The sequence below is a fragment of the Harpegnathos saltator genome, unplaced genomic scaffold (genome assembly GCF_003227715.2).
Source record: "Harpegnathos saltator strain DR-91 unplaced genomic scaffold, Hsal_v8.6 scaffold182, whole genome shotgun sequence".
NCBI classification, from domain to species: Eukaryota; Metazoa; Arthropoda; class Insecta; order Hymenoptera; family Formicidae; genus Harpegnathos; species Harpegnathos saltator.
In genome coordinates, this window is record NW_020229964.1 from 407,501 (window position 1) to 434,129 (window position 26,629).

Here is a 26,629-nt window from a genome sequence, read left to right on the forward strand (position 1 = left end):
AGAGATTCTACATTGAAAAAATAACGTTGTCAGACTTTGAAAAATTGGAGATTGATCTCTGAACGAGCGGACAAGACGTACGTACATTACACGGCACATTCACGCATCGAACACTCGCCCTTAACAATTGTGACAATTAACAGTAATATTATTTTTTTCTGCTTAGCTATATATATATATATATGTATGATGTAACACGATGATATAGGCTTGATATGACGGTGTGGCACACGTTAATTAGTTGCTTCTCTTCCTCTTTCCCCCTTCCCTACCCCTCTACACCTCGTCGTCAATCTCACGACTCAGTCGACGCTGAGAGAGAAAGACGCCTGATGATCGAAGAATTACAGAATTACTTTCGCTCAAGATGGAGATATCACTGGTCCCACTACGCCTCGAGCACACCTTCCCCGGTGCAGATCGAAACGTGGGTTGTCGATGTCCGATAGGAGAGAACTTATCTTCCGGAACAATTCGAAGAGTCAAGATCCTCCCATCGGACATCGGCTGTGTTCCTGACTGGCATCAAAGGAAGAGTACGCAAGTTGCGTCGAGACCGGCGAGTGTACAATCGTTGCGGATTCATTCCAGGGTGGTTCACAGGGTGAGAACGTATGGGACAATTTCGTGAAACTTGCGAGAGCTACAGAATCGTGGTAGGAAGAAATGGCGGAACGCGTGGTGTTGATCGCTGTCGATTCCGGACAGATAACATTCGGACATCATTGATTTTGAAATTATTCACAGAGCGATCATCGGGGGTTCGTTTACACAGATTTGCGCTTAACTAGGTTCAAGTAGAGACACGCGTGCCTTGCTCCGGCGATATTAATTCAGATAATCTCGTGCGCACTGTTTGACACGTGAGATCAAAGATCGGAGGTGCGAGAGGAGCTCTGCTTCGATCGCGGATGCAGATTGGCGACACTTTGCTGCGATAAACATTCACGCCGTGCGCGACACGTACTTTGATTCCAGCACTTATATATTTATATTTGTGTGTGTATGTATATATATATGCATAGTTGTGTCTTAACTTTTATATATCGGAGTCGGGTTAAGTAGCAATCTTCGAATCCAAGCGGCTCGTTTAAACGTCTCGAGATGCGAAGAGGCGCGGGAGTCAGATAAAACGGTTAACCAGCAACGAGAAAGAAAGCCGGCGAGAAATGGTCATATGCAATTATATAAAGAGAGTAATTGTAGTATATAATTGTAGTAAACAAATTAGATATAATTATATGTGACTCATATGCGAATTTTGCTTTTATATGGCCATATAAATAATTGTGTATAGTTGTACATGTCCACACGGATGACAAATGTTGTTCAATGCAGAGAGGGGGGAAAATAGTCTCTCAATTAAATATCGACGTTACGGTTTGTGACGTTCGAAAATATCACAAAACTATATAGATGAAACAAATTGAACTCAACATTTTATTTTAACACTAAACTGTTGAGATAACGTGTACTTGAAGGTAATGCTTATTTTTCTGTAACATATGTGAACGAAAATAAGAATTTACTCTAATTCTATTTGTGGAACAGTATTCTTCTCGATTTGGAAAATATTTGAGAAATGTTACCAAATAATATGATCGTCTCGAATAGAAAAATATCCCTGTGCCGAAGTTACGTTTGCAATAGTGTCGACGCAACGTTAAAAATATTAGGAAATATTTTATTATATATGATATTTAATATATATCGCTGTGAAATAACCTTCTGTCCACGATGTTTCGTTTACTGAATAATTATGTGTGATTATATATATAGCCATATGAACACAAAATTTATACACACAATCACACTTCCCCGGGAAGTGCTGTCGTACTCGCGGCACTCGCAAGGTCCACGATATCATCGTACATTAATGATAAAATTTTTCACACTTTTAACATTTTGCTTATTGCATTCACCGTGATGGCAGTCGCGACGGCATCGGCAGCGAGCAAGCGAGTGACCGAACGATCGAAGAATGTGCTAACCACACACAGTGAATCTCTCTATTTCTTTTGAATTTCGACGCGAATCTTTTATCGCGCCTCATCGTTGCGCAGATCCTGAAGTGAAGTTACCTGTCCTGTTCGAGTGAGAATGTTGCAACGCGCTCGTCGCGGTGCTCTCCAGGCCGCAAGTGCATAATAAATCTCGTCAACTATAAATAACTATATGTGTGTAACACGCGTGTAACACGACGGTCCTACGGTACTATGATATCCTGCTTGCTATTTGTCTCGAATAAAAAATCGTGGGATGGATTACGGATGGGAGAAATAATTCTGTCCCTCAGGAGCCAACGTGTTGTTGAATCGACACGATCGCTCAGCGACGCAATAATTGGAGTGAATCTTTTTGATTCGATAGTAATGCTGAAATTGAAACTAATGCTCGAGTTATCGAGTAATGTATGATTATTGGTATTAATAATATCACTGTACAGAAAAAAATATCGTTATACTGCCGTGAATTACTAAATTTATCATTCTTTTTTAAGGAAAGTTTATCTTCGGCAAGGACACTTTCTTGATAACAGTCTTAAAATGTACTCATCAGAAACTGTAGAAAAGCTCATCATCATACGGTCAAAAGATGAATTTATTCTTTTTTTTTTAAATATTATAAAACGTATGCTCTATGTAGATAAAGCAAATTGAAGTTTTGTTTTGATTCAACATTGTTAGTTTTTAGAATAAACTAAACTGTTGGGACAGCAAGTAGTTGTTCGAACGTTATACGTACTTTTCTGTCTATCGAATCAGTAGGATTTACTCTAATTACGGCGCTGTTGATAAACTCTATTGATTCAACAGCATTTTTCCCCTATATTATTCACAAAAGGAAGAGAGAAGAAGAAAAAGAAAACACATTTCTTTCTAATGCCTCGACTACGTTTCCTTGGCCTTTCGCGAGTCTTTTCGCGAAGCGCAGAAACGGTACCTCAAACTTGCAAATTGCTAGACAAAATATTTACAGCGACCCCTTTATATATCCTACCATTCATATATTTACACTCTCTCTAAATCCAAGTGCGTTATTTTGACTGAAGCTCTTTTTACATGTTTCTTGCCACTTTAAATCGTGTCATTCAACACGTTTAACCTTCTTAACCGTGTCTTGCTCTTTCTCGACCCGAGCGTTTTAAAAAAAAGAATTCTAAACACTCTCTTGCGTGTTACAACAAATATGTTACACATTAAAACTTATCAAAATGTTAAAATAAAAACGACCTCATCTTTACGTTGACGATACTTCAATATCGCGAGAATTTTTTCGAAATGGTCAGGTCGAAAAAGTCCCGAATTCAAACGTTCAAATTAAATTATATGGTTCAAAGTAGTACGAAACGTGTGAAGAGAACTTTAATCAAATTACACGCTCATGCGTGTAAAAATAGCGTACTCGAATTCGCAGCGTTCCTACGGCCGACGTGTGTCGATTTTAGCGCAACGTTCCGCTCGATATGTCCGAAGAAACGTCCCTTTCGGATGCACACGTGTACATGCCATCTTTCTCCTCGAGAATGTTGAAAACTTTTCTCTCTATTCTTTTTTTTCTCCCACCCATCTACGTCGTTAATTACGATTTCGGGTTTGAGCGCTCGCGTAATGCCGATAAGTAACAGCGTACGAGCAATTTCCTTTTCTTCCCTTTTTTCTTTTTTTTTGCGATAACAAGCTCAATCACGCAGTAAAAATGTGAATATGCGCGTGAGTCTTCGTTTCAAGTAGAATTAACTAGATTAATTAGAACATCGACAAGTAGCGCGTTCGACGACTGCAACTAATTCGAACTTGTGCAGCTTTCACGTCAAGCTTGCGTCGAGCCTCGATATTTGTTTCTATCAGATCGAAAATGCATTCTATTCTTCCTCAAGAATAATCTAATTAAATTATGTACAATTCGCACAGTTAGACACAACGAAAGTCCACGCACGTTTTTCGCAGGTGTTCGTACACTAAAATCCATATATGCCTGGCTGTCCCTTAGGTTAATATTGGATTGTTGCCAAAATGTCTCGACCAGACGCATCCGTATCTATACATGCGTTCGTCATGACTATTGATTAAATGAGGAAGCGGCCACGATATTTCAAGGTAGCTGTGAAACATTGACACAGCTTGACGTTTCCTTTGGACGTCATTAGGGAAAGTCATCTGCTCACATATTACACACAATTAATAAAAAAATAATACAACTTAGTGAAAAAATGTAGAAAGTCAAATATTGTCGTATGAACAGTAGATGCCTGGGTGGCCTTATACGAAGAAGAAGAAGAAAAAGAAGAATAAGGATGTTAAGAAAAGTAAATAAAAAGTAAATGTATGTAAAAATTAATACAAATAATTAGAAAGTATATTCACGGAGGGGGGGGGGTGTATATATATATATAAGCTTTGTAATTATTATATAATAAATTACATAAACTGATTTTGACGTGAATCATGTTATTTTATATATGATACTAGTGAAACATCAAGCTGTCAAAATGTCGCAGCCTTTAATCGTCGCACATCTTAAGAAATATTGTTGCCGCTTTTTCGATTAAGCAACAGTCATGACGAACACCTACTTAGAAACAAATAGTCGAAAGTTTTCAGCAACTCTCGATTTAAGGAACGATGAAGGGCGAATGTGGATTTTAACGCACGTCCAACTGCGACGCCAAGCGCGCGTGTCGTTAACTATTTTCATCATTTCGCGGTAATCAATCGGCATCGCTGTGTAATGCATCGCACTTTTCTCGCGCGCGTGTCTCTCCAATCGGTTGTCGAAGTATCCCCGGTCCCCGACATTACGCGTGAGAAAATTCATTATATTATTGTCATTGAAAATTATCGGCATCTCTCACGTTCCATGACTTCCTTAACACATTTCTCGTCTCCGAATCCAATTCTCCGTACAAGGGATACGCCCTAGGATGTAAATTACAGAATATTGCTTACGACAGATTATCTCATAATAATATTCTATGCTCCTTTTTTTTGTTGTCGACGCTTGTTTATCCCGTACTTCTGTGTAACTAGAACTAATAATTTTCGTTACACAACAACACGATTCTCTTGGACCCATAACGAGCAATCCAAAAAAGGGAGGAAACGTGACACTTTGCACACACTTTATTTCCCCCGTGTTTTAGTTAATTTTATCAAAGCGCGCAATGAGAGAGAGATGCAAAATAGTTCATATTTTAATTTCTTAGAGATTAATTTACAAAATCACAGATCGGTCGTGAAATCGCTCAATTCTTGATCAACCCTTGTAAAAATTGAGACGTAAATGGAGAAGAGAAGCAAGTGAAAAGCAATTCAAAAGTGGCGAAAAATTAACCCTTGGTCATAAAAATATTGAGAATTCATAGTCGCGTGAATATCAATTTCTACACGAGCTCGTTTTCAATTTAATCGCTCTGCAGGATGTTGACGAGAACTGTGAACTATCCCGAATGCGAATTTGATTTATCGCGGAAACTCGACATATACGCGAACTCACGATACCATTCGGGAACAGTCGATTATAGAAGCTTGTTCGCTAACGACTGAACGGAATATTTTCAGCACTTAGCAAGAGACAGATGCACGAAACGTTATTGTCTGGAAAGTAAAGTTCTACGATGTATACACATGCGAGTCCTTTATTTTTATTTTAATCGTCCGTTAATCTACGTTTAAATTCGTGTGCAGTGTGTGCAACTCTCTTTTAAAAGCTATATATATTCGTATTAAATTCAATCGTTTACGTCCGTTCATAGACGTATGTAAGATCGTAAAACAAACGAGCGTCTTCTAAGGAAGCGTAAATTTCCTTGTTAATAACAATATCGAACGTTGCGCCGCGCGAACAATTAAACGTTCCATTACGGTAACATCACGGTAACAGTAACAGATTGTAATGTCTACAACGACATTATCAATACAGACAGACAATAGTTAAGCTGTGTCGCAGTCGGACAATATGGTCGCCCTGCAAAGAAGACGAACACCCGTGTGTCCACATCTCCGAGATAATCCGCGAATTCTGGAACTACTGTCCGATGTTGTCAACTGTTCGACTCGGCAGCATCCCCAGGAGTCTCTCGACTCGGGATTTCGTCGGTTCCTTCGAGAAGAGGACGATATGTCGCCGCGTGAATGACGAGATGTCGCGTAACGATATACAATGACAATGAAGATGGATCTGAGAGTGACGCGCAGACGGGAAGATTGGTCGTCTCAGTGGCTGTTGCTGTCGAATTAGCTGCCACTTCCGTTTGGCTGGCATACGCCATTGCTGCTGACTCTTTCGCCCTTTCGTTACTCTCTGAAGACGAGTCAGTCCGTCTCTCCGTGCGCGCAAGATAACTTCGTGATAACGAAGACATCGATGTTTGAGTCACGACCGAGACGCGAAATCGCTAGGTAATTGGATATATATATTTCCCTCTCCATTTCTCTTCTTCTTCCTTTCTCTTCAGTGTCCTTCATGATCCTGTGATTTGAATCCGCACATCGTGGGCGCCTTCGTTTCTGCAAAAATGTTTCTCGTTGGCTAGGTAACTAACGAACGTCTGTTTCTTAGCAACTAGCATTTTCAGCATATACGAGATCTGATCTTTAATCTTAAGCGTCAATTTGTTAAAAAAGAAATAATTATGCCACAAGTAATTTCAGTGAAAGAGGCGAGACTGATGTTGCAATTAAAAATGTCATTATCATACATCATCACACTCATGTGGCTTTTACTTCAGGGCAGCGATCACGTAATTTCTCCTTGGAGCAAAAACTTGAAGAGTGAAAATTTTCACGTGAATCTTTTTTGATGATTTGACATGCAACTTTTTGGATCGTGGAGATGTGTGAAACTTCTCACTTGAATTTTCTGCGCCTTGGAAACTCATGAAAAAATTTCATGCAAGTCTAGATATGTTTTAGCGTTGGTATCATTTGCAAATTTTTTAAATTAATGATTCCAAATTTTTAGATTATTTGCAACATAATAGAAGAATTCTGTGTTCAATTTGACCTAATCTATATATACACGAGCGTTTTCGTGGCTTGTGTCAGACGCATTTTGCGCGCCTTTTGAAAAAACGAGCAATACGGCTTTTCAATCTGAGACAGTAATTAATCAATCGCGTTTCACTTTCCACATATCTCCAGCTATGTAATCGCTCTCTGTGACTCGTGAAAAAAGTTTACTAGAGCTCGGTAGACTCAGAATGGGCAGAAAGTATGGAATGAAGAATCTCGCTCCAAGTTACACAATCGCTGCCCAGTGAGATATTTAAGAACCACCGCTTTAATTTCCTCCACGGTCTTCGACGTATTAACTAGCTCATTAAGCGTCAGTGAATGAGATGTTTCAACTTTGATATTATCTATCATAACACAGTTAGTTAAAGTCAAGCTCGTGTAATACTACGGAATAATTGATCGGTAACTTACCAATAGGTTTTCTAACTTCACTTTACTCGGCCCTGAAAAAGTCCTCTATGTTCTTGCACATATCAGTGTCGTCCTCATTCTTAATTGTACAAGAGTTGATAGCATCTATAATATAAGACATAGTTTTGGAACAAACTTCTTCATCGTCGGGACTCTCTTTAATGGTATTCACGTATCCACTGGATATATCGTTCCTATTTTTCGTTAATGGCGCCATGATGTTTATCTCTTTCGCAAGAGAGTCGACATACTGAAAAATATCGATATTAGTAACTACGTTTCGTTGTTACGTAAACGGACAGATACTGCCTGTTAAACTTTCTGATTTACTTTGTGATTAAGTAATTTTCTATGTTCCATTAGTTCCATATTTATTCCCGGCGACTTCCTTTGTCTTGTCCGTTTCGTTCGTCTCACTCGTTTCGCTCGTCTCCCCTGTCTCCTCTTCCACTCGACATGTAGTTTCCTTCTTCTCGTAAGTTCCACATTTCTTTCGATTGTTATATAGTTCAATATAGTCTCGAATAATTTCTTAAACGGGACCACGTGGTACATCGCGCTGTAAGCCAGCGATATCAGAGTAATTACAAATTCTTGTCCAATATCAAAAGTTTATCAGTGCAAAGAAACCGTTATACATTAGGAAATCATATACAATAGGAAATCATGCGCTCCGTTTGTGTATATGTTTACTTCTTTCCCTCTCATTTTATCTCAAGCGGTACAAAAATGTATGCACTATATATATCGCATTTCCAATGTAGGAAGGTGGCAAATTTCAAAGATGGAAAGGATACATTTGAGAATTAACTTGAGAGACTCACCTTACTAGGACTATTCGTTTGGAAATAATAGAAATAGCAGACGTGGCATGCAACAGGGTTTCATTGGAAGCCGAGCAAACTAAGCAACTTCGTTTTTCATTAGAGGGAATATTTGAAAATTTCGTCGAGGATAAGTTCTGTTGAAAAAAAGAAAGAAAAAGTAGAACACTGTAGGATGCACCGCTCAATTCAGCAATGAATTATAAATCGAAAAAGAACTTGTTACATGCACATCTTATCGCGAATCGAGAGTCATTGGCGTCGTTAAAATCGTCATTAAAAATTTAACAACACGATTCTAAGGCGTGCAATATTAAGATTGCTTTTAAACTCACTTCTTTGTGCAAATTGCAGCTTTCGTTTTTCTCTATGATTTCTCGTTGCACTCGATGTATCTTTTTGAGATATGCGTGAAATCTCTGCTGTTTGGAAAGCCACTCATCCTTATTTAGACTGCTTTGCCTTTTCAACATGATATCCTTGTTTATTTTTATTTGATCCCACAACACCTTGTGGATGTTATCGGAAAGTTTGAGCTTCTTCAGTATCTCCTCGTACACCTTGCACTCCATCTCCAAATTTTTATTTTCGTTCTCCAACTTGAAATTTTCACTTCGCAGATTTTGCATCTCATTCTTCTTATCTTGCAACTTTCTCTCTTTGAACTCATTCGTACCCTTAGCACCCTCATAAATTTCTGCCTTTCTTCTCTCCCCCTTTTTCGTCTCGATTCGCTCTTTGTGAGTTTCATCATTTTTGGAGTGTTGTACTTCCTTTTTATCATTTAACTCGTTCCCATCACCAGACTGCTTTGTATTGCTTTCTTTCTCATCATTTACCAGTATTACGTTACTCAATGTATAACCCTCTATGTATTTTTCTATTGAATCTGTCGAAAGTGTATTCGTGTCCTTCTCGGATAAGAGAAATCGAACGTTATAAGTATTTTCTATCGTTATATCCTGGGCTAGATTGCTCACAGCGGATATTTTTTCGTTACACTTGCGCATGCTTTCGCGTAAGGACATTATTATGTCTTCAGTGTATCGTTCTTCTGGCTTCTCGGTAAGTTGGGCATATTGTTGTTCTAATTCTGCGACCCGACATTTCTTTTCACTCAACTTCTTCGCATCCGGGCTCGTGGTACAAAGTTCAATGAAAATCTCTTTAAACATTGCTATCTGTTCATGTAGACATGAAAGATGCTGCTCACTGGCCTTTTCGTTATAATTATTATACGCAACGAGAAGCTGGTGTCTCACTGTTATTATATAATCGTAAACATTATTTGATAGTACTTCCAACAATTCCATCATTAACTCCTCGACATTCGTGTCGTTAATGCGGACGAGTGTCTCCTTAACAGCAGACAGTTTTTTAATCTTTTCATGTTGCATCATGATTAGCAATTTTCCATATTGACCAGAATAGCTATTGTACATGTTATGCAGGAAGTCATTTATTTCTTTCAATTTTGTTTCATACACCAACTTAGCTTCTTTCTCCTGAGCCTCATTCGTCTGAGTCCCGAGTCGTTCGTTGCCTTTACTCGTGTCGTTCTTCAATATTTTGGAGGGTTCCGCGCAGTCTTTTGCGTTTTTATCCTGAAGATCTTTCAAGTATTCTATTTCATTTTCTAGCTCCATTGCTTCTCGATATCCCGAGTGCAGAAACATTATCAGGATGATATCATCGGCCATCTCGGTGGATTGATTTTTTATAAATTCCCAATCGAATAATGCCGTTTTTAATCTATCAATGCGTTCATTAGTCATCTGCAGCTTCTTTATCCAAGCTGCGTCGTCCGCCAAGTTTAGGGTCCATAGAGATTTCTCGTGCGCTCTCGCTTTGTCCTTAAATAGTATTGTCAATTTCTCTGTGCTGGAGAGTTCCTCATGTTTTATTACCAGTTGCACATACATAGGATGAAACAGTTGATGCAAAAGGTCACAGTGCTGTTTCCAATGCTGACACACAAATGCTATATCTTTCACATTCGAGTTGGATATTTTGTTCAAGTTATTTGCAGACGCGTTTATATGGCTCTCTGTTATCATGTCGTTTATGTATTGGATCGAATCCTCCATTTTCGCACGTACCAACCGATTCAGCGATTTGACTTTAAATCCGCGACTCTTGAACTTGCACGATAAGAGCCGATGCTGCGCGATCCTAGGACCTTGGTGCGTTCCCTCTCGCGATTTCTCCACGACTTTTCACGCGTACGTTTCCTGCCGATTTATATCGCGTGGCTTTGTCTCCGATGCCTTCGGATTCGTCCTTGCGACGTCGGGATTAGCGTCCAGTACACGTGCCGAAGTGATATTGAAAATGTACGAAACCAGCTGATTGGCCAAATATATGGAATGGCGAGAACGAAAATAAATGTACAAGCACACAACAGATTAGACAAAGGCAAGTGAGTGTATATGTGTGTGTTTGCGTGTATATGATGGTATGTTTGTGGTGGACGTGTGTACAAGTTACGTAGCGGTGCGTCTTCAAGTGTCCGCGAGACGAATCGCGCTAATGCGGTGTTATCCGGTTTGTCCTGGATCGAAATTTGTCCATCAGACGATATCTCCCCGTGCCTTTCTCTCCTTCTCTCTTCGTGATGTGCCTTCGCCGTTTCCACTGTTTGATTTTTTTCTTTTTCCATGTGTTTCTTCCTACCTTAGCCTATTCCCTCTCTTTCCCTCTCGCTCTGTCCCTTTTTACACACTCTCACTCTCACACTCACACGTTAACTCTCGCTTTCTGTTTCCCTCTCTGTCTTGCCTCCTCTCTCACGTGTTAAACTCACATAGTTGTATTTATATTTAAGTGTGTGCATACATATATACATCTACATACGTATATTCTTTCGCGGTCGTGTAAGTAATAATATATGTATTTACAGTGGATGCGCGTGTGTATTCGTATCTTTTGTGTGTTACACATGTGTATAGGCGTATGTATACATATATATATATGTATGTATATATATACGCGTATATACACACACACACACATATACATATACACCTCGATCTTCCTGGCAATAATAATTATTTAACTTTTTTGTTGTCGCCGTTGTCGTCCTTTACCCCGTTAATATTTATACTTTATTCTTTTTATATTTATATCTCTGTATATTTATATTTATTTTCAATATTTATATTCTTCAATATATATATATATATAATATTAATAATAACAATTAATTATTATTAATATTATTAATTATTATGTTTATATATATATATATATACGTATATATATGTATATATATATGTATATATATGTACCAAGTTATTGTTATTATTGTTGTGATCTTCGCGCTATAATTATTATATATGTTAACAATGGTCGCAGCGTTACGTAAAATAATTATATGTCTTGACATAGATTTTGTCCATTGGCGGATCTGTAACGATCCTTTGTTTAAGTCCATCGCTTTTAACATGCGAATTGTACTAAAACGAATAGAGAAGGCGTCCCCAACGAAAATCGACTTTAGAACAAGCTTTTGAGGAATCCGGCGGGTCCCGCCTGCTCGTCGTTCAAAGGCACACAACGTTTTTTTTTTTTTTTTCATATCGTTGTTCGTTATGTTGTTAATATTGGAAAGTCGTATAGGTATACGCATAGAAAATCGGCACGGCAGCGCGCAGAGAGCATGTGTGAGTGTCGTGTATACGTATGCATCCCGGAGAGGCAGCGTGGAAAATTTCAGGAAACAAACAATTAGTAAATGAAATAAGACCATGTTAATCGGTGGATGACAGTCAAAGTACTTGCAAGATCTCGCATCTCTTTTCTCTTTTCTGTGCAATTTTATACGATAAGAGGAACGAAAATAGGAGCGCTTTTTTCTCCAAGCGTATTTCTCTTCCGCGGGTCTACTTTGAAAAGGAGAAGACACGCAAATACTTTCTTCACCCATTGTACAGTAAGAAATATATGCAGAGAGCATATAAATTTTTCTCCTCATTAACGTGTATGACGTAAGATTATTATCGTGAAACATACTGACCTCTTGCTGTGCAGTTGTAGCTTGTTTCAACTTGGCTTGTGCGGTTTTTAGTGCCCTGCGGTGAAGAAATAACGAGCATTAATTTTCAACCAAGGATAGTACTGTTCGAAGCGCTTCGCAACTTCGGTATAATTCGACGTTTAGAGTTTGAAACTTTGAACTTTTGAAATTTCGAACGTTCGAGACATCGAAGCTCCGAATAGAATAAAATGACTTTGGGGACTGCAGCAGGATTTTGTACAATTAGTATCGTTATTATCATACTTATTTCATTTACAATTTCCTTGTTCAAATATTGTGCCTCGAAGCCCCGAAGAAATTCGAAGCTTCGAAGGCTCGAAGCTTGACTTGAGACACATTTTATAATCTTATTTTCAACACTCGGGTCAACAAGAGAGATTGTTCCCTCCGGCAAAGTCATCAGCGAGAAAACATCTCGTCGCGGTAAACTCACTCCTGAAGATCTCTGATCTGTTTCTCCTTGGAGTTCTGCTCCTCCTGGGTCATCTGCACGAGCTTCAGCAACCTCTCGGTCTCGGCGGCGCTCCTGCCCGATTCTTCTTTCGCCTTCTCCAGCTCTTTCTCGGCAACATCGAGCGCCCTTTGCATCTCTGCCAGCCTCTTGTCGGGCGCTCCGCCACTCTGCGCGCGCACATTACAGACCATTAAATCGAGTTGGGGAATTCAATCAACGGGAACAATTCGTTCAAGAAACACATGCTAATTTTCAATAGCAATAAGTGCGTTCAGAAAGCACAACGGATGGATCTAAAATTGTGGTGAACTTTTACCGAACGCTGACACACCCGTTGTGCCTTCTGAACGCAGTCAATGTCGTCATCGTTGTATATTTTCTCTACCACACATAACTATATATAACTATATATTCTACCACATACCACATGTTATACCTTTTTTAATTAACAACTCAGAAGTTTACCTAATCTACAAACGCACGACGGCAGACGTCACCGTCTTAATAATAGTCACCTTCTGCAGCTGCTGCTCCAGCTGGTCCATCCGCGCTTTTCTCTTTTTCAGGTCTTGGTCGAGATTCTGAAGCGTCCTCTCCTTCTCCTCCATTGTCCTAGCTTTCTGATCGACGGACTTCGCGCGCTCGTCCATCTGCCTTCTCTGTTCGTCCAGTTGTCGGCGTTGCTCCTCCAGCTGTTTCCGCTCCTGTGTAGTATCTGCGCCAGCCTTGGCTGCTCCAGCTTGTAGTTTCTTGTTGGCTTCGTGCAAGTCCACCTGCATTTAGGAAGGAATCACTGTAGTGCACACACCCCGTTCTTATCATTGCGCGCGCGCGCGCACGCACGCGATTTCTGTCTGCTTTCTTTCATCATTTTTGCTCCCCCTTTTTTCTTTCCTTTCCTTTTGCTTTTTTTTCTTTTCTTTTCTTTTCTCTCGTTATAAATCGGACGAAAATCAACTGCGAGACAAAGATAGAAAGAGAAGCTGATGTGTGCCGTAAGAGCTATGATGACCATTCCAAAAATGCAAAATCGACGACCGTCCGTCTCTATTTGCGCTTTGGCGTTACGTGTGCTTTGCTATGTATAGATCTCGTTTGCTTGTGTGTGAGTCTCTCGATTTCCAAAGTGCAATTAGATTCGCAAGGACGCGCCAACTCTCAGATCTTCTCTGACTTCGCAACTAACGAATGACTCGTATCTCTCTCTCTCTCTCTCTCTCTCTCTCTCTCTCTCTCTCTCTCTCTCTCTCTCTCTCTCTCTTTCTCTCTCTCTCTTTATCTCTCTCCCCGTATCTTTCACGGAGACCTCGAGGACCGTGTCCTTCGATTATATTATCGGTAGGATGCGTGGCGTGTCTTGTGATGGACGCACAATGGACTTTCCTCGGAGGAGCCGAGAGTCGCGTCTTGCCGGCTAACTGGTCGACGTGACAAACTCATGAATGCATGATACGTGAATTATAATAATGAACGATAACAATAATAACAATAACGATAATAATAATAATAATGAAACGATAATTGAACGTGACATCACACAGACACTCCTCCATATCTAATGATTACAGCAAAATGTATATACATACAGAGAGACGTATCGTGATAAAAACGTGGCGAATATAAGACAACGTATATATCTACAATGAGGTATATATATAATAATAATAATAATAATAATAATAATAATATACATGAGCAAACGCGCATTGGGTGTGCACCAATCAGAGAGAGGAGAATACCGTTCACGAGGACGAACGCGCGTCGACGTTCGCAAAGGAAGTGTCGGTCAGGACAATCGTGTGAGCTAATTTAAGTGAGAGAAGCGGAGAGAATCGTGTGTGAAATCGCCGAGAGATCGCGACAGTGAAGCGGTATTTCTTCATCTCATCGATGCAGTGCATGCTTTCTAACATAAACTTCTCCACGACCTTGCTTCTTGCAGCAATGATTAATGCGCGACATAAGCGCAACGGTAACACACAATAATATGAGTAAATGTAGTAATAATAATAATCGGAGGAGCGAGCGCAAACGCGAATCTCCCGGTGGCACTTTCGACCTCTCACTGTGCCCTCGCCGCGTATATGCATCGTCTCTTGCACTCGCTCTCCTCTCACCGTAACAATAATAATCACAATGCCGATGGGCAACCAAAAGTACAACGACAGTAACGTGATGATGATGATAATAATAATAATAACAACAATAATAACAAAAGTAACAATAACGATAACAATAATATAAGAAGAAGAAGAAGAAGAAGAAGAAGAATAGTATTAAGGCCAACGACAAGAATATTGATAACAATAACAATAACAACAATAATAATAATAATAATAATAATAATAATAATAATAATAGCGATATATTACAAACAAGTGTAAAACTTCATTGTGAAGAAATACAAACGAACGGTAATCGCAAGAATAAAAGTAACAGTAACTGCATGTAAGAACGAGAAGAGACGGTGATAATTATAATAATCATAACGATGAAAACTTGGAATATATTTCGATAGCAATGAGCGAATGGCGGTGCTAGGAGGTATCGCCAGGCCTCGGGATAGGACTCGGGGTGTGCGGATTCCCGTTGTGGATCGGGGATCCTTATGTCTGACTTGCGAAGGAACGTTGCGTCGTGTGCTGCGACATCGCTGCGCGCGGTACGTAACGTATGTAAGACGAGAGAAAGAGAATTGTGTGCGCAGTGGGGTGCAACGTGTCCAAGGGATTCGTTTTTTTTACAAATCACGCATATCTTACATCGTTTCTCATATTGTGTTTCTTTCTTTCTAGTACTTTTTTGTCTCTTTTCTTTTTTCTTTGGGGCGGCGTGTGTGAAAGTCTGTCTGTCTCCTCGCGCTGCGAAGAAGAGAAGGGGTGAGGGGGAGGACGAGAAAGAAGAAGGGAAGTGAATAATTATCTGCACGACGCTATTCTCCTCGTGAGAATTTTTCACAAGTTCGCCTTGGCGAGATTGTCGAGCAAAGGCATAACTTGCGGCGTGACCTCTGGATTTTTCGCACAACACATTTTTCATGCTAAGCCGCGGATTAAAACTCTATCGCAAGCAAGATGCCCACTTGAAGCTGATTGAAGAAAATAGTTTTGAAGGGGGAGAAATCGAGGCTCTCTTTAACAAGTTGAACAATAGTTGAAAAAGCAGAGCCAAGTTGAAAAAGCGGAGCCAAAATACATAGATGTCGTAGTGCAATAAAAAACAATAAATCTTCACTCGACTAGTTGCTTCATTAGAAATTACGCGGAAATTTAGTAAGAAAAAAGAAAGTTTCAAGACATGCCAGTTCTTTTCGGAGCCTTTCCAGTGTAAGTAAAAATTAGTCAACAATCTCACGCGTTAAAACGTGCAAGTTATACAAATGCGATAACGCGAGGGCGGAATGATTCTCAGCGCAGCAGCAGTCAGGACAGAGTTCGCAGCCAAAAGATGTATCCTGCATGAAAAGTCAAGAGAAATTCATAAAAGGAATAATAATAATAAATGGCAAAAGTAACGTTGAGTTTAAGTCGCCGTTCGTTTCGATCGCTCGTTCTCTCGGAAATCAGCGACCGATTCTCGGCACAATTTTGCCGCTGAGAAAAATCGCAAATTTTCACGAGGAGAGATGGGGCGCTCGATAAATGAACAGCAGGCGCGAATAACGCGAATAACGGGAAGATGCACGCCGTGCGTCTTGCCTCGCAGAGTGCGGCCGCGGCGAGAGGGTGCGCGGGATGCTAGCGGTGGTGAGATGGTGGTGTGGAAGTGGTGAGAATGTGATGATTGCGATGTGGCGATGGCGATGGTGTGGTGGTGAATATGTGGAAGTGGACGTGAGCAGCGCGAGCGAGCGAGGCGTGGCGTGACGTCGTCGCTGACGACGCTGCTCTCGCTGCCGCCGTGATCGTCGTCACCGCTGGCGGCTGCTAACCTGATTTTTCTCGAGTTCCTGGCACAGCATCTCGAGCTGCGCCTGGAACCGCTCGCGTTCCACGGTCGCCTGCTTAATCTCCTCGCGCGCACGTTCCAGCTCCTTTCTCAGCCTGCCGACCTCCTGGCCGTTCTGCATGGGCTGCGGCGGCGGCGGCTGCTGCTGCTGCTGCTGCTGTATGGTGACCTGCATCTGCTGGATCTGTTGTTGCTGGGCGTGTAGCTGCCGCTCGGTCGCCTGTATCCGCTTCTGCAACTCGCCGGCCTCGCGTTCAGCCGTGTCGGCGCGCTGTCGTTCGGTCTCGCAGAGCTTCCGCCACTGCTCGAGCTGCGCTTCGGACGCGGTCTCGGCGCCGCGCGACGACAGCTGCTTCTGCAGCTCCTGCACCCGCTTCTCCGCCTGCTCGGCGCGCTGCCGCTCCTTCTGCTGCGTTTGCTGCAGACTCTGCACCTGCTGGCTGAGCCGCTGCACCTCGCGCATCTGAGCGTCGAGCGCCTCCTTGGCCGCGCGATCGGGCGTCTGCGCGTGAGCCCGTTGCTGAAGCCTGCGGGCCTCCTCGCGCTGGCGCTCGAGCTCAGCCTCGTTCGCGCTCAGCTCCTGCTGGAAGTTCAGCAGCATCTCCTGCGACTTCTCCAGCTGTATGACCAGCTGGTCGCGCTCGACCTGCAGCTGCTTCGCGTCCGCCTCCAGCTTCTCCTTCATCTTCTCGACCTTCTCCGAATGCTTCTCCCGGTTCTCCAAGATGGCCGCCATCTTGTCGCGCTCGCGCTGCGCCAGCTGCAGCTCGTACTGCATCCGCGCGAGCTCCTCGCCGCCGGCGATCTGTTGCTGCTGCTGCTGCTGCGTGCGGCGTAGCTCTTGGCGCAGCGTGTCGCGCTCCTCGCGCAGGATCTGCAAGTCCGCGGTGAATCGCTCGAGCTCCTTCTTCGTGGCCTCCGCAGTCTCCTGATACTTGGCAGTCTGCAGGTGCGTCTTCTCGAGCTCCTTGGCGAGCCTGCCGGCCTCGAGCTCGACCTGATCGCGCGCCACGATCGCCTTGTCCAGGCTGGCACGCAGACGCTCCACCTCGATGCTCGCGCTCTCCGACCTGGTCTTACCCTCGGTCTGCATCAGCCGCTCCAGCCGCACGATCTCGACGCGCAGCTTCTCGTTGTCGGCCTCGAGGGCCTCCCCCCGCGCCTTCACCTTGTCGTGCCGGTCCCGGATCTTCTCGGCCTCGATCCGCGCGCGCTCGATCTCCGAGCGATTGCGCTCCTGCGCCGCGGTCACCTTGCCGGTCTCCTCGCGCGCCCGCTCGAGCTGAAGCTGCGCCTCGTGCAGCTTCGCCTCGAGCTCGGCGTGGCTCGACTGCGTCCTCTTGAGCTCGGACTCGCGGCCGTCGAGCCGCTCGCGAAGCTTCTCCACCTCCTGCTGTAGCCTACTACCCTCGCTCTGCCACTTCTCCTGCTCGTACTGGTATTTACCTCGCACGCCCTCCGCACGCTCCAGATCGGCGCGCAGCCTCGAGGCGTCCTGCTCGGCCTTCCGCGCGCGCTCGAGCTCAGCCAGGGCCTTCTCCAGTCGGTCCCGCAGCCGCTCCACCTCCAGCTTCGCCCACTCGTGCTCCTCCTTGTGCCGCTCCTGACTCTCCTGATACTTGCCAAAGCGGGTCGCGTACCTCTCGACTTCCTCGCGCGCGCTCTCCGCCTCGGTGCGCAGCCTCTCCGCCTCCGCCTGCGCCTTCCTCACCTCGGCCTGCTGACGGTCGTGCTTCTCGTACATCTTCTCGATCTCCAGCTGCATCCGGGTGAGCTCCTCCTGCGTCTTCTCGGTAGCCGCCTGCGCCTTGTTCAGCTGCGAGTGCGCGCGCTCCAGCTCGAAGCTGAAGCGCTCGTTATCGCCGGTCAACTTCTCGCGCTCGTTCTGCAGACGGCGCAGCTCGATCTGCGACTTCTCGTAGCGCTCGCGCACCATCTCCAGGTCGACGCTCAGCCGATCGATGTTCTCCTTCGACTTCTCCTCGTGCTCCTTCGTGCGGCCGAGCTGCAGCGTCGCGCGATCGTACATCTCCTGGACGCGCGACAGCTCCTCCTGGGCCTTGCGTGATTCCTCGCGCGACTTGGCCGCCAGCATCTGCTGTTTTTCCGCCTCCAGCTCGAGCCGGTCCTTGTCCGCCTCCATCACGTCGATGCGGTTCTGCAGACGGTACACCTCACTCTGCGCCCTGCCACATTGCCGTTACGATATTTAGCATACTTGCTTTAGTGTTGGATTCTTTTCGATAAATACTTTGCGCATTATATACTTCCATTCCACCGCCATCGCTTCGTCTCCTTTTATGTGCTCTACATTTGCAAGATTTGTGTATGCGTTAAGGGTCGAGATTATTCGATATCCCGAGAAGAAATGATCGTGCAGGGTGACCGGACAAGATGTTTCGAACAAAGTCTAAGTAAAATGTCTTGTTGCTTCCTCAAGATCAAACAATTTTTGTCTGAAGCATTTTTTTAAACTGATGCATTTTGTCTGATGCATTTCTTCCGAGATTTTTAAGTAGGCGTTCAAAGTGGACCAACTTGTATGTGAATTTTTTTTTATATGGCTATGGGAATTTTGTTTATATATGTCCACGACAAAAAGAATTTAACATTACGATTAAAATAATTGTTTATGTTCGTGGCATGTCGATGTTTAATTTTACTGTTACAACATTTTACTTTAGGTCTTGCTTACAAGAATATGTTATGTTGAAGACTGAAAAGTCGCTATGTGAATAATCTCCCTCGACTATTTCTGATGAGAAAAAAATTAATTCTAAATTATGTGACTATATAGAAACAAAATTCGTATATGATATCTTGTATTTAATTAATTATATATAACTTTGTGCAGTTAAGTTTAATAACTTTTTCTCAGGATGTTCCGTCTACATAAGACATGGAGTTTCCTGTATCGAGCATTTTGAAACAACAAGAGCGTCTTTATGTCGGATCGGTAGTTATTTCGGTTGCGGAAGGACGAAATTGAAACTATTTTTAAGATATCATCGATTATCAGAAATCAATATTTTTGTTTATAACCACACCCAACTATTTGAATATATGTCGATCCTTGTTTTCTTCAATATCGCCCACGCTATAGTATGTAATTAACACATCGACTGTCAACGAATTGTTTCTCGTGCAAAAAAGATTCTCTGTTCCATACGCCAAAATCGTGAGTTAATCCGCGCGTGAGTTTTCCGACTCCTTTTGCGAGTTTTGTGAGGTAATAGATATAATTAATTAGCATATATTACAACAACACGCTGATGTTGAAGTGTGGCGTCGGGAACGAAAAGCTTTGTAATGTCTCTGTTGCAGTCAACATGTTAAAAGAGATCTTTCCGACGTGGACGCGTCTGGTCGGTATTACCTATCGTATTTCTCCAGCATCTTCTCGAATTCCTTGGTGGTGTTCTCCCGCTCCTCGTGAGCCTTGTTCATGGCATATTGAGACTTCTCCAGTTTCTCCTTCAGGATTTGGATTTCAGTCAGAGCGTCATCTCGCTCGAGCTGTTTAGCCGCAACCCCGAGAAAACGAGAAGAAAGAGAGACATTTTATTTCCTGCATTTATATATAGACACCCATATAGATAGACAATATCTTCTTTCTCTCTCTCTCTCTCTCTCGGAATTCTGATATCCACAAGAGCATAAATGTGTATATAATATTTTTGCGATGTATTATTTCCGTGTAATTACGGGTCTATCCTCGTTGCTGAAACTCGCGCTGCAAGCGCAAGCTGCGAGCGATCTATTTAATTTTGTCTTGATTAAATCGATCGCGGGGAAGTGATAACGCACACACACACACACACACATCGCGAGCGCTCTAGTCTTCTCACCGTCAATTTTTGATGAGTGTTGTGCGCTTTCTCCCATCTCTCCTTCACCATCTCGATTTCCGACAGAACGTTCTCCTTGTCGCGCTGCAGCTTGCCAATCTGATTCTGCTGCAGCTCCAACCTCTCATGCATCTTCTCCATCTCCTCCTGGAAGCTGTCCCGCTCCTTCTGCAGTCGTTGCACTATGATCTAAAGTGACAAGTTGGCTCGTTAGGAAACGGCCAAATTGCATCTTTGGCCGCTGCAATGGCTGACGAAACTCACTTGCGCCTTCTCGTACTTGTCCTGCAGCCGATCGACCTCCAGCTGAATCGTCTCGCGCTCCTTCTGCATCCTCGTCGACTGTCCTAACGCCTTGTCGAGCTGGCTTTGCAGATTATCGAAGTCGTAATTCTGCTTCTCCCTTTCCATTTGCATCTGCAACAATTGCGATGTGTCTTTATGTATACATCGCGATCTCATGTAGGTGTGCTGCTCATTGTGAAAGTGGCGTGAACTTGATTTTGGGAAGAGACCGAATCAGCGTAAACAAAGTGAGACGAATGTGAATAAAGACTGAACGTGTATTATTAATATTGTAACGCAATATTATGTAAGTGATATTGCATGACGTAATATTATATGATGTGCATTGTATTATTAATATTGTAATCTTGTAATCATGTAATGGTATTATGTAATATATGATATTTTCAAGGTAAACGATTCGTATGAGAGAGCGGACGGAAAGGTGTACGATGAGATCTTGTCTTTGTGCCTTGCGGCAAATTTTTGCAGAAATTGAGCGACGGGAGATAGAAATCTGGTACCTTTCCTCAAAGGTACTCACTCTACGAACTTCGGTCTGCGTTTTATCGAGCTTTTCCTGCAGCTTGTCGACCTCGCTCTGCGTCTTGTCCAGCAGATTCTGCAGTTTGTCTTGCTGAAGTTGCGCCTTGCCGAGGGTGGCCTGCGTGCGCTCGAGTTCCTCTTGCGACTTCTCGAATTCGCCGATCGCTTTGTCCCTCTCGGAGTGAAGACGAGCCACGGACGCCTGTGCCCGATCGTACTCTTCTCGCAGGCTCTCCTGTTCGGTTTGAGCATTCTCCAGTCGGGCTTTGAGCCTGTACACCTCGCCCTGACTCTTCTCCACCTGGAACGGAGGAGAAAGATTGCCTCTTAATGTCACTTCGCAAGTTCAAAATGTCATGGCTCAGTCGCCCTTGAATAAAAAATGATCATACATAATTATATGTATATATATAATAATTATACATAATTATATATAAAATTTTATACACAGGGTGTCCCGTGATTCGTGCCAATTATTTCCACAATGCATTCTTTTGACAATCTTTGGCTAAGACTTTTGACAATTTTTCCTTGGGAGAAATATCCAGGAAAGTCATTATTTTTAATTAGTTTTCAACGTTCCACACAGTACCACATATTTTTGGAATTAAGTCTCAAGATTAAAATTCTACTGAAACAATGTCGACAAAATAATTTTGTTTAATTCGCGGAAAGCTCCGCTTTTTTATCGCTTGTATCTAGGAAACTGTCTCGACGCTTCGACATTTTTGCCAACAAAGAGAGACAAACTTTTATAAAAAATAGTGCTGAATAGCGGGCACGAATTACGAGAGACACCTTGTATAATAATATGTAGAAATTACCCGTCATTATATACGTGACTCATACGTGAATCTTATCTCCATATTGCCGCGCATACAATCATACGAAATTACACGCAATGTCCACACGGCAAGCGTTGAATCGACCAAAATTGTTTCATTCAATTAAACGTTGGCGTCACGGGCTGCTGCGCGAACATAAGTAATTGCTTCAGTTATGTTTCTACAGCGATACAACAACACTTTTTCCGGCGTGGACATGTTACTTGGGATTACATACAGCCATGTGGACGTAGAATTCATGTAAAATAACGCACAATCATTTTTCTCTCGGGTCTCTCTCTCTCTCTCTCTCTCTCTCTCTCTCTCTCTCTCTCTCTCTCTCTCTCTCTCTCTAGTCGGCCGCAGGTCGGCACAAGTAAAAGAGCTCGGTTTACGCGTACTTGTAGCATTACTCCTCCAAGTACGCCACCCTCACGCGTAATTACGGGCGAAGTGGGGCACGACGCGGCGGTGGAAAAGCGGTGGAAACGAAAGTTAACGCGATTCGCTGCCGCTGGAACGATATCCACGTTATTATCCTGCTCACTCTCTTTCTCTCCCGTCGATTCGCCCTTTATTCCCCGTCGTTAACTCGCATCTTCGCGCGCAAAAATCGCGCGGCAGACCCGGCGCGGCGGTGCGGCGGTGCGGCGGGCGCAAATGCGAACTTAAGCACACCGTTTAGCTGTGTTCCTCGGCGAGAGCGGCCGGTACATGGTAATGCACGCGAGCAATTTTCCAGTCACTTAGGCGGCGGGATCGTTACCGCTGCCGGTTACAGCGACGCTCGCGGACGCGGCGCAGGACGAAGGGATGATTGGAAATTGGATCCTATTGCACCGGCAACCACGTAGATAGCACGTAGTAGCGAGAAGAAGCACTGGAAGACGGAGAACGGCCAATGGAGGGAGGAGATGTCGGAGAAGGAGAAGAAGAAGGAGGAGGAGGAACGAGATCGAAGTTCCAGACGGCTGTCGAAGGCGTGCGATTGAATCGATCGCGATTAAAAGCGATTGTTCGCGCGAAAACGCGGCCCCGGGCCAATTCGAGCCGATCCTCGGAAAGTGCTCGTCGAAATGGAACTGCCGAGTCGCTCGAAACGGACCTCCAGTCGTCCATTAATAGACCACGAGTGGCGACGTGTATACGGGTCGTGTTCTCCGACAAAGTAGTTCAGGTTACTTCTGCGCCGATCAATCGATAGGCGCGGTAATTGACGTATAAATAGCGCTCTCGCGAGGGTCGTTGAAGAAAACGCGGGTATTTCGAGCGGTCGCGAAATCGAAATATTCCATGAGCGCGCGCTTCTTCTTTCTCTCTTTCTCTCCCGCTCGCTCGGCCCCGCTCGCCCGCGCGATTCAGGCCGCCGGGTATTTCCGTGGGTCTCTTTGAATAACTGGTCGCGATGCTACGTGTCCGTTCTTCCTTTTTTTCTTGCTTGTCAGGTAAACACGCGGCGGTGTTAAGACACGGCAAGATATTGCCGCTGGTGTAATGAAATGCGCGGGGCTCAGCAAAGCGGCCCGCGAGAGTCCGCCTCGTCGCTCTTCGCGGCTCGTCTAAACCGTCGCGGAGAGTTTTGGAAGAGCGTTGTTGACGGAGTCAACAATCGTCGCGGTGACTTTGCCCGACAGCGAGAAACGACTCGGACGTTATCTCGCAATTCGATATCGTCGTTTATATCACGAGGTAACTCGTAAATAATCAAACGTAAATAATCAAGACTCTTATTCCTGGCGGTCCTTATCTTGTAACGCGTAACAAATTTTTCCCTAGTATGCCGCTTATGTGGTTGAGCTATTCCACTTATCGCATCGTGAATTTCTAAGAAAGATACCATATTCAACTGTAAGAAAAACAAATTGGCGGCAGTATATGGTACGGTAACTAAATAATAAAATTAAGTTAAAATACCGTTAAAGTAAGTACCGTAAGAGTATATTGAAAGAAAAAAGACACGACTATGCCATATTATAATTATGACGATAAATTGAAGCAGTATATCTTGCAACTGTAGTACAATAAAAACAAATGCAGTACACGTTATAATTATATTGTAACAAAAACAAATATACATTTTAGCCATATTACGAGAAGAATAAATACAATAATATTGCAATTATATCGCATGAAAAATAAAAGCTCTGTCTACAGACTTTCTCGAGTGTTTAATTTGGAAATAGCTTGATTATTTATTTTTAATATATCTCGCCGTATGTGTGCGCGACGAAGACAGAAGGGAAGCAAGATGAACGTACCTTCTCCTGAAGGGACGCGGCCTCAGCGCGCGCCCTTTCGTTATCCGCCTGTGTGACCCTCAGCTCGGCCTGGGCCCTCCTCAGATCGGCAGCCGCTTTCTCAGCTCGCTCTTGGATCCGCTCCATCTCCTGGGACGAGTTCAGGGTGCTTCTACCGTACGTGGACGACCTCTCGATGTCGTGTCTCAACCTCTCGTTCTCCAGCTCCAGCCTGGTCAGCCGCTGCTTCGCGGCCTCCCAGTCGGCGCCGCTGCGTCCGACCTCGGACGCGGCCTTGTCCAGCTCGGCCTTGCTCTTGCCGAGCTCAGACTGCGAGCTCTCGAGCTTCGCCTCCAGTCGGTCCTTCTCCGCCTGCGCTCGCTCGAGACGCGCGCCCAGCTTCTCGACCTGTCAATTAACGCGGTCGTATTAGCGAGAATTGTCAGATAATGATACGCCGAAATAGAAATAGAGATCGAAATAGAATGGAATATAGAATAGAAATGGAAATACTGAAGGTGAAAAGGCTTGATCTCTTTAAGCTCATACTCGCCTTTTCCTACCATTGAGTGGGAAATATCAATAAAATCTTGCTTTATTTTTATCACAAGAAGAAACAAAAAGAAACGCTGTGCAATCGGTCCCTTATTCCGTTCAAATTATTATACAATAAAGAGATGAAAGGACTTGATTTCCTTAAACTCATATTCGCCTTTTTCATCCCATCCCATTGATCAAGGAGATCAACGAAATTTTTCTTTTATTTTTATTACAAAAAATAAAAAAATATACTGTGCAATCGGTATATTGATCCCTTCCGTTCCAGTTATATCGACTTCATGAATTTTGGTAAATTTGTCGACCTTATGGTTATCATCATTAATAAGCATCACGAGAGCCCCGAGGAACTCATAAATGAGCATTTTCAATTACACAGAGAGGAATTACGACACGGGGAACAGAAATTCTGCTCCTTGCGAAGCCCAAATTCTCAGAGTTACCTCGATCTAATTTCCACACGACTGAACGTTCAAACGGAACGTTTTCGGTCGCAGTAATTGAAGATATATAGAACGAGCGGGAGGAGCGGTTAAATTAACGCGACAATATAAACCAAAGGGCCAAAGCACGTGTTGGCCGAAGGATAGAGAATTTCAGGTTCGTCATGAGATTTCCGTAAGAACCAGAAATTTCCTTCGACCGTCCCCGCTCGGTCCAGCTCGTTTTCACCGCTACGTTAATCCACAATCGATCTTCTCTCTCCGTGTGATCGGCAGATTGACACCACTCGCTTGCTAAGACGAAGGCGTTTTCACACGACAGCTATCACGGAGAAAGCGCCCCTTCTCGTTTACTCTCCTGGCTCGGCCACTCACCTCGGACTCCAAGGCGTGTATCTTCATTTTGTACTCGGCGATCTCCCTCTCGTGCAATTCCCTCTCCTCCTGCTTCTCCTGCTCGGCCCTGTCCCTCTGCTCGCGTAGTTGTGCCATTTGCTTTTCTTTATCCCCGATTGCCTCCTCGAGGCTGCTAAGGGCACCCTCGCTGCTGCAATGATGCGCCTGCATCGCCGTCAGCCTGGCCCTGGCCATGTCGACCTGATTGTCCTTCTCCTTCAGCAGATCTTCCAGATTCTCGATCTGAAGCCAACACAGCGAGCTCGGCCATAAGAGCAAAGAGTCGCGTCGTCGTTTTCGTAAGCTCCCGTCGTCTCGTCGGTGTAATACAACGTCGTCGGGTATGCTAATCCGGCCAGCCGTAAAAAGCGACACACACCGTCTCGCGAGCCGGGAGACGGACAGACTTTTTTAATCTCCCCATCTGGCGATTCCCCGGGAAGCTTCGAAGTTTGAGAAAAAAAATAAAGAGAAAAAAAGAAGAAATCCCCCTCGTCCCGGAGATCCGCCGTTTAATTACAGCGAGATCGATCTCCGACGATATTATTCCCCGACGCTAAGTAGCCGCTGTGCTCCGCGCGTTAATTATAGCGCGCCTGTATTATTCGCGCCGCGGTCTAATTAAGCGTTAAATTTTTACGTAATAACACGCGCTATATTTACACGGCTTCTCCTCTCCCTCCACCCCCTCCCCACCACCCCCCTCTTCCATCAACACAGCCGTCTCCCGCACGTTCCGGGTGGAGGATGAATCAGCGAAGCGAGATTAGCGCGATAGCTACATTTAGGAAATGAAAGCCGGG

At 43.8% G+C, this 26,629-nt stretch overlaps 2 protein-coding genes across 7 annotated transcripts in view; both read right to left on the bottom strand.

Annotated features, from left to right (window-relative positions):
- The window catches only part of brp (ELKS/RAB6-interacting/CAST family member bruchpilot), a 105,566-nt gene that overhangs the window by 845 nt on the left and 78,092 nt on the right, over positions 1-26,629 (bottom strand). For 4 of the 6 annotated variants that reach the window (XM_025297686.1, XM_025297685.1, XM_025297683.1 and 1 more), the window contains 10 exons: positions 25,806-26,069; positions 24,451-24,837; positions 21,367-21,669; positions 20,802-20,954; positions 20,538-20,726; positions 20,066-20,205; positions 16,673-18,875; positions 13,257-13,514; positions 12,721-12,908; positions 12,267-12,321 (listed from right to left, as the gene is read on the bottom strand). In XM_025297686.1, the coding sequence (XP_025153471.1) occupies positions 12,267-12,321; positions 12,721-12,908; positions 13,257-13,514; positions 16,673-18,875; positions 20,066-20,205; positions 20,538-20,726; positions 20,802-20,954; positions 21,367-21,669; positions 24,451-24,837; positions 25,806-26,069 (4,140 nt within the window). Of the gene's footprint in view, positions 1-11,540; positions 11,783-12,266; positions 12,322-12,720; positions 12,909-13,256; positions 13,515-16,672; positions 18,876-20,065; positions 20,206-20,537; positions 20,727-20,801; positions 20,955-21,366; positions 21,670-24,450; positions 24,838-25,805; positions 26,070-26,629 lie in introns of those variants that run through there. The other 2 variants (XM_019840828.2, XM_025297684.1) reach the window with 2 other exon arrangements.
- Positions 6,126-11,365, bottom strand: LOC105181999 (uncharacterized). The gene is made up of 5 exons (XM_011139127.3): positions 8,587-11,365; positions 8,252-8,388; positions 7,758-7,986; positions 7,428-7,677; positions 6,126-6,509 (listed from the first exon to the last, which is right to left on the bottom strand). Exons 1-4 carry the CDS (start codon positions 10,336-10,338, stop codon positions 7,450-7,452), a joined length of 2,346 nt encoding a protein of 781 aa, XP_011137429.1. The 5' UTR covers positions 10,339-11,365; the 3' UTR covers positions 6,126-6,509; positions 7,428-7,449.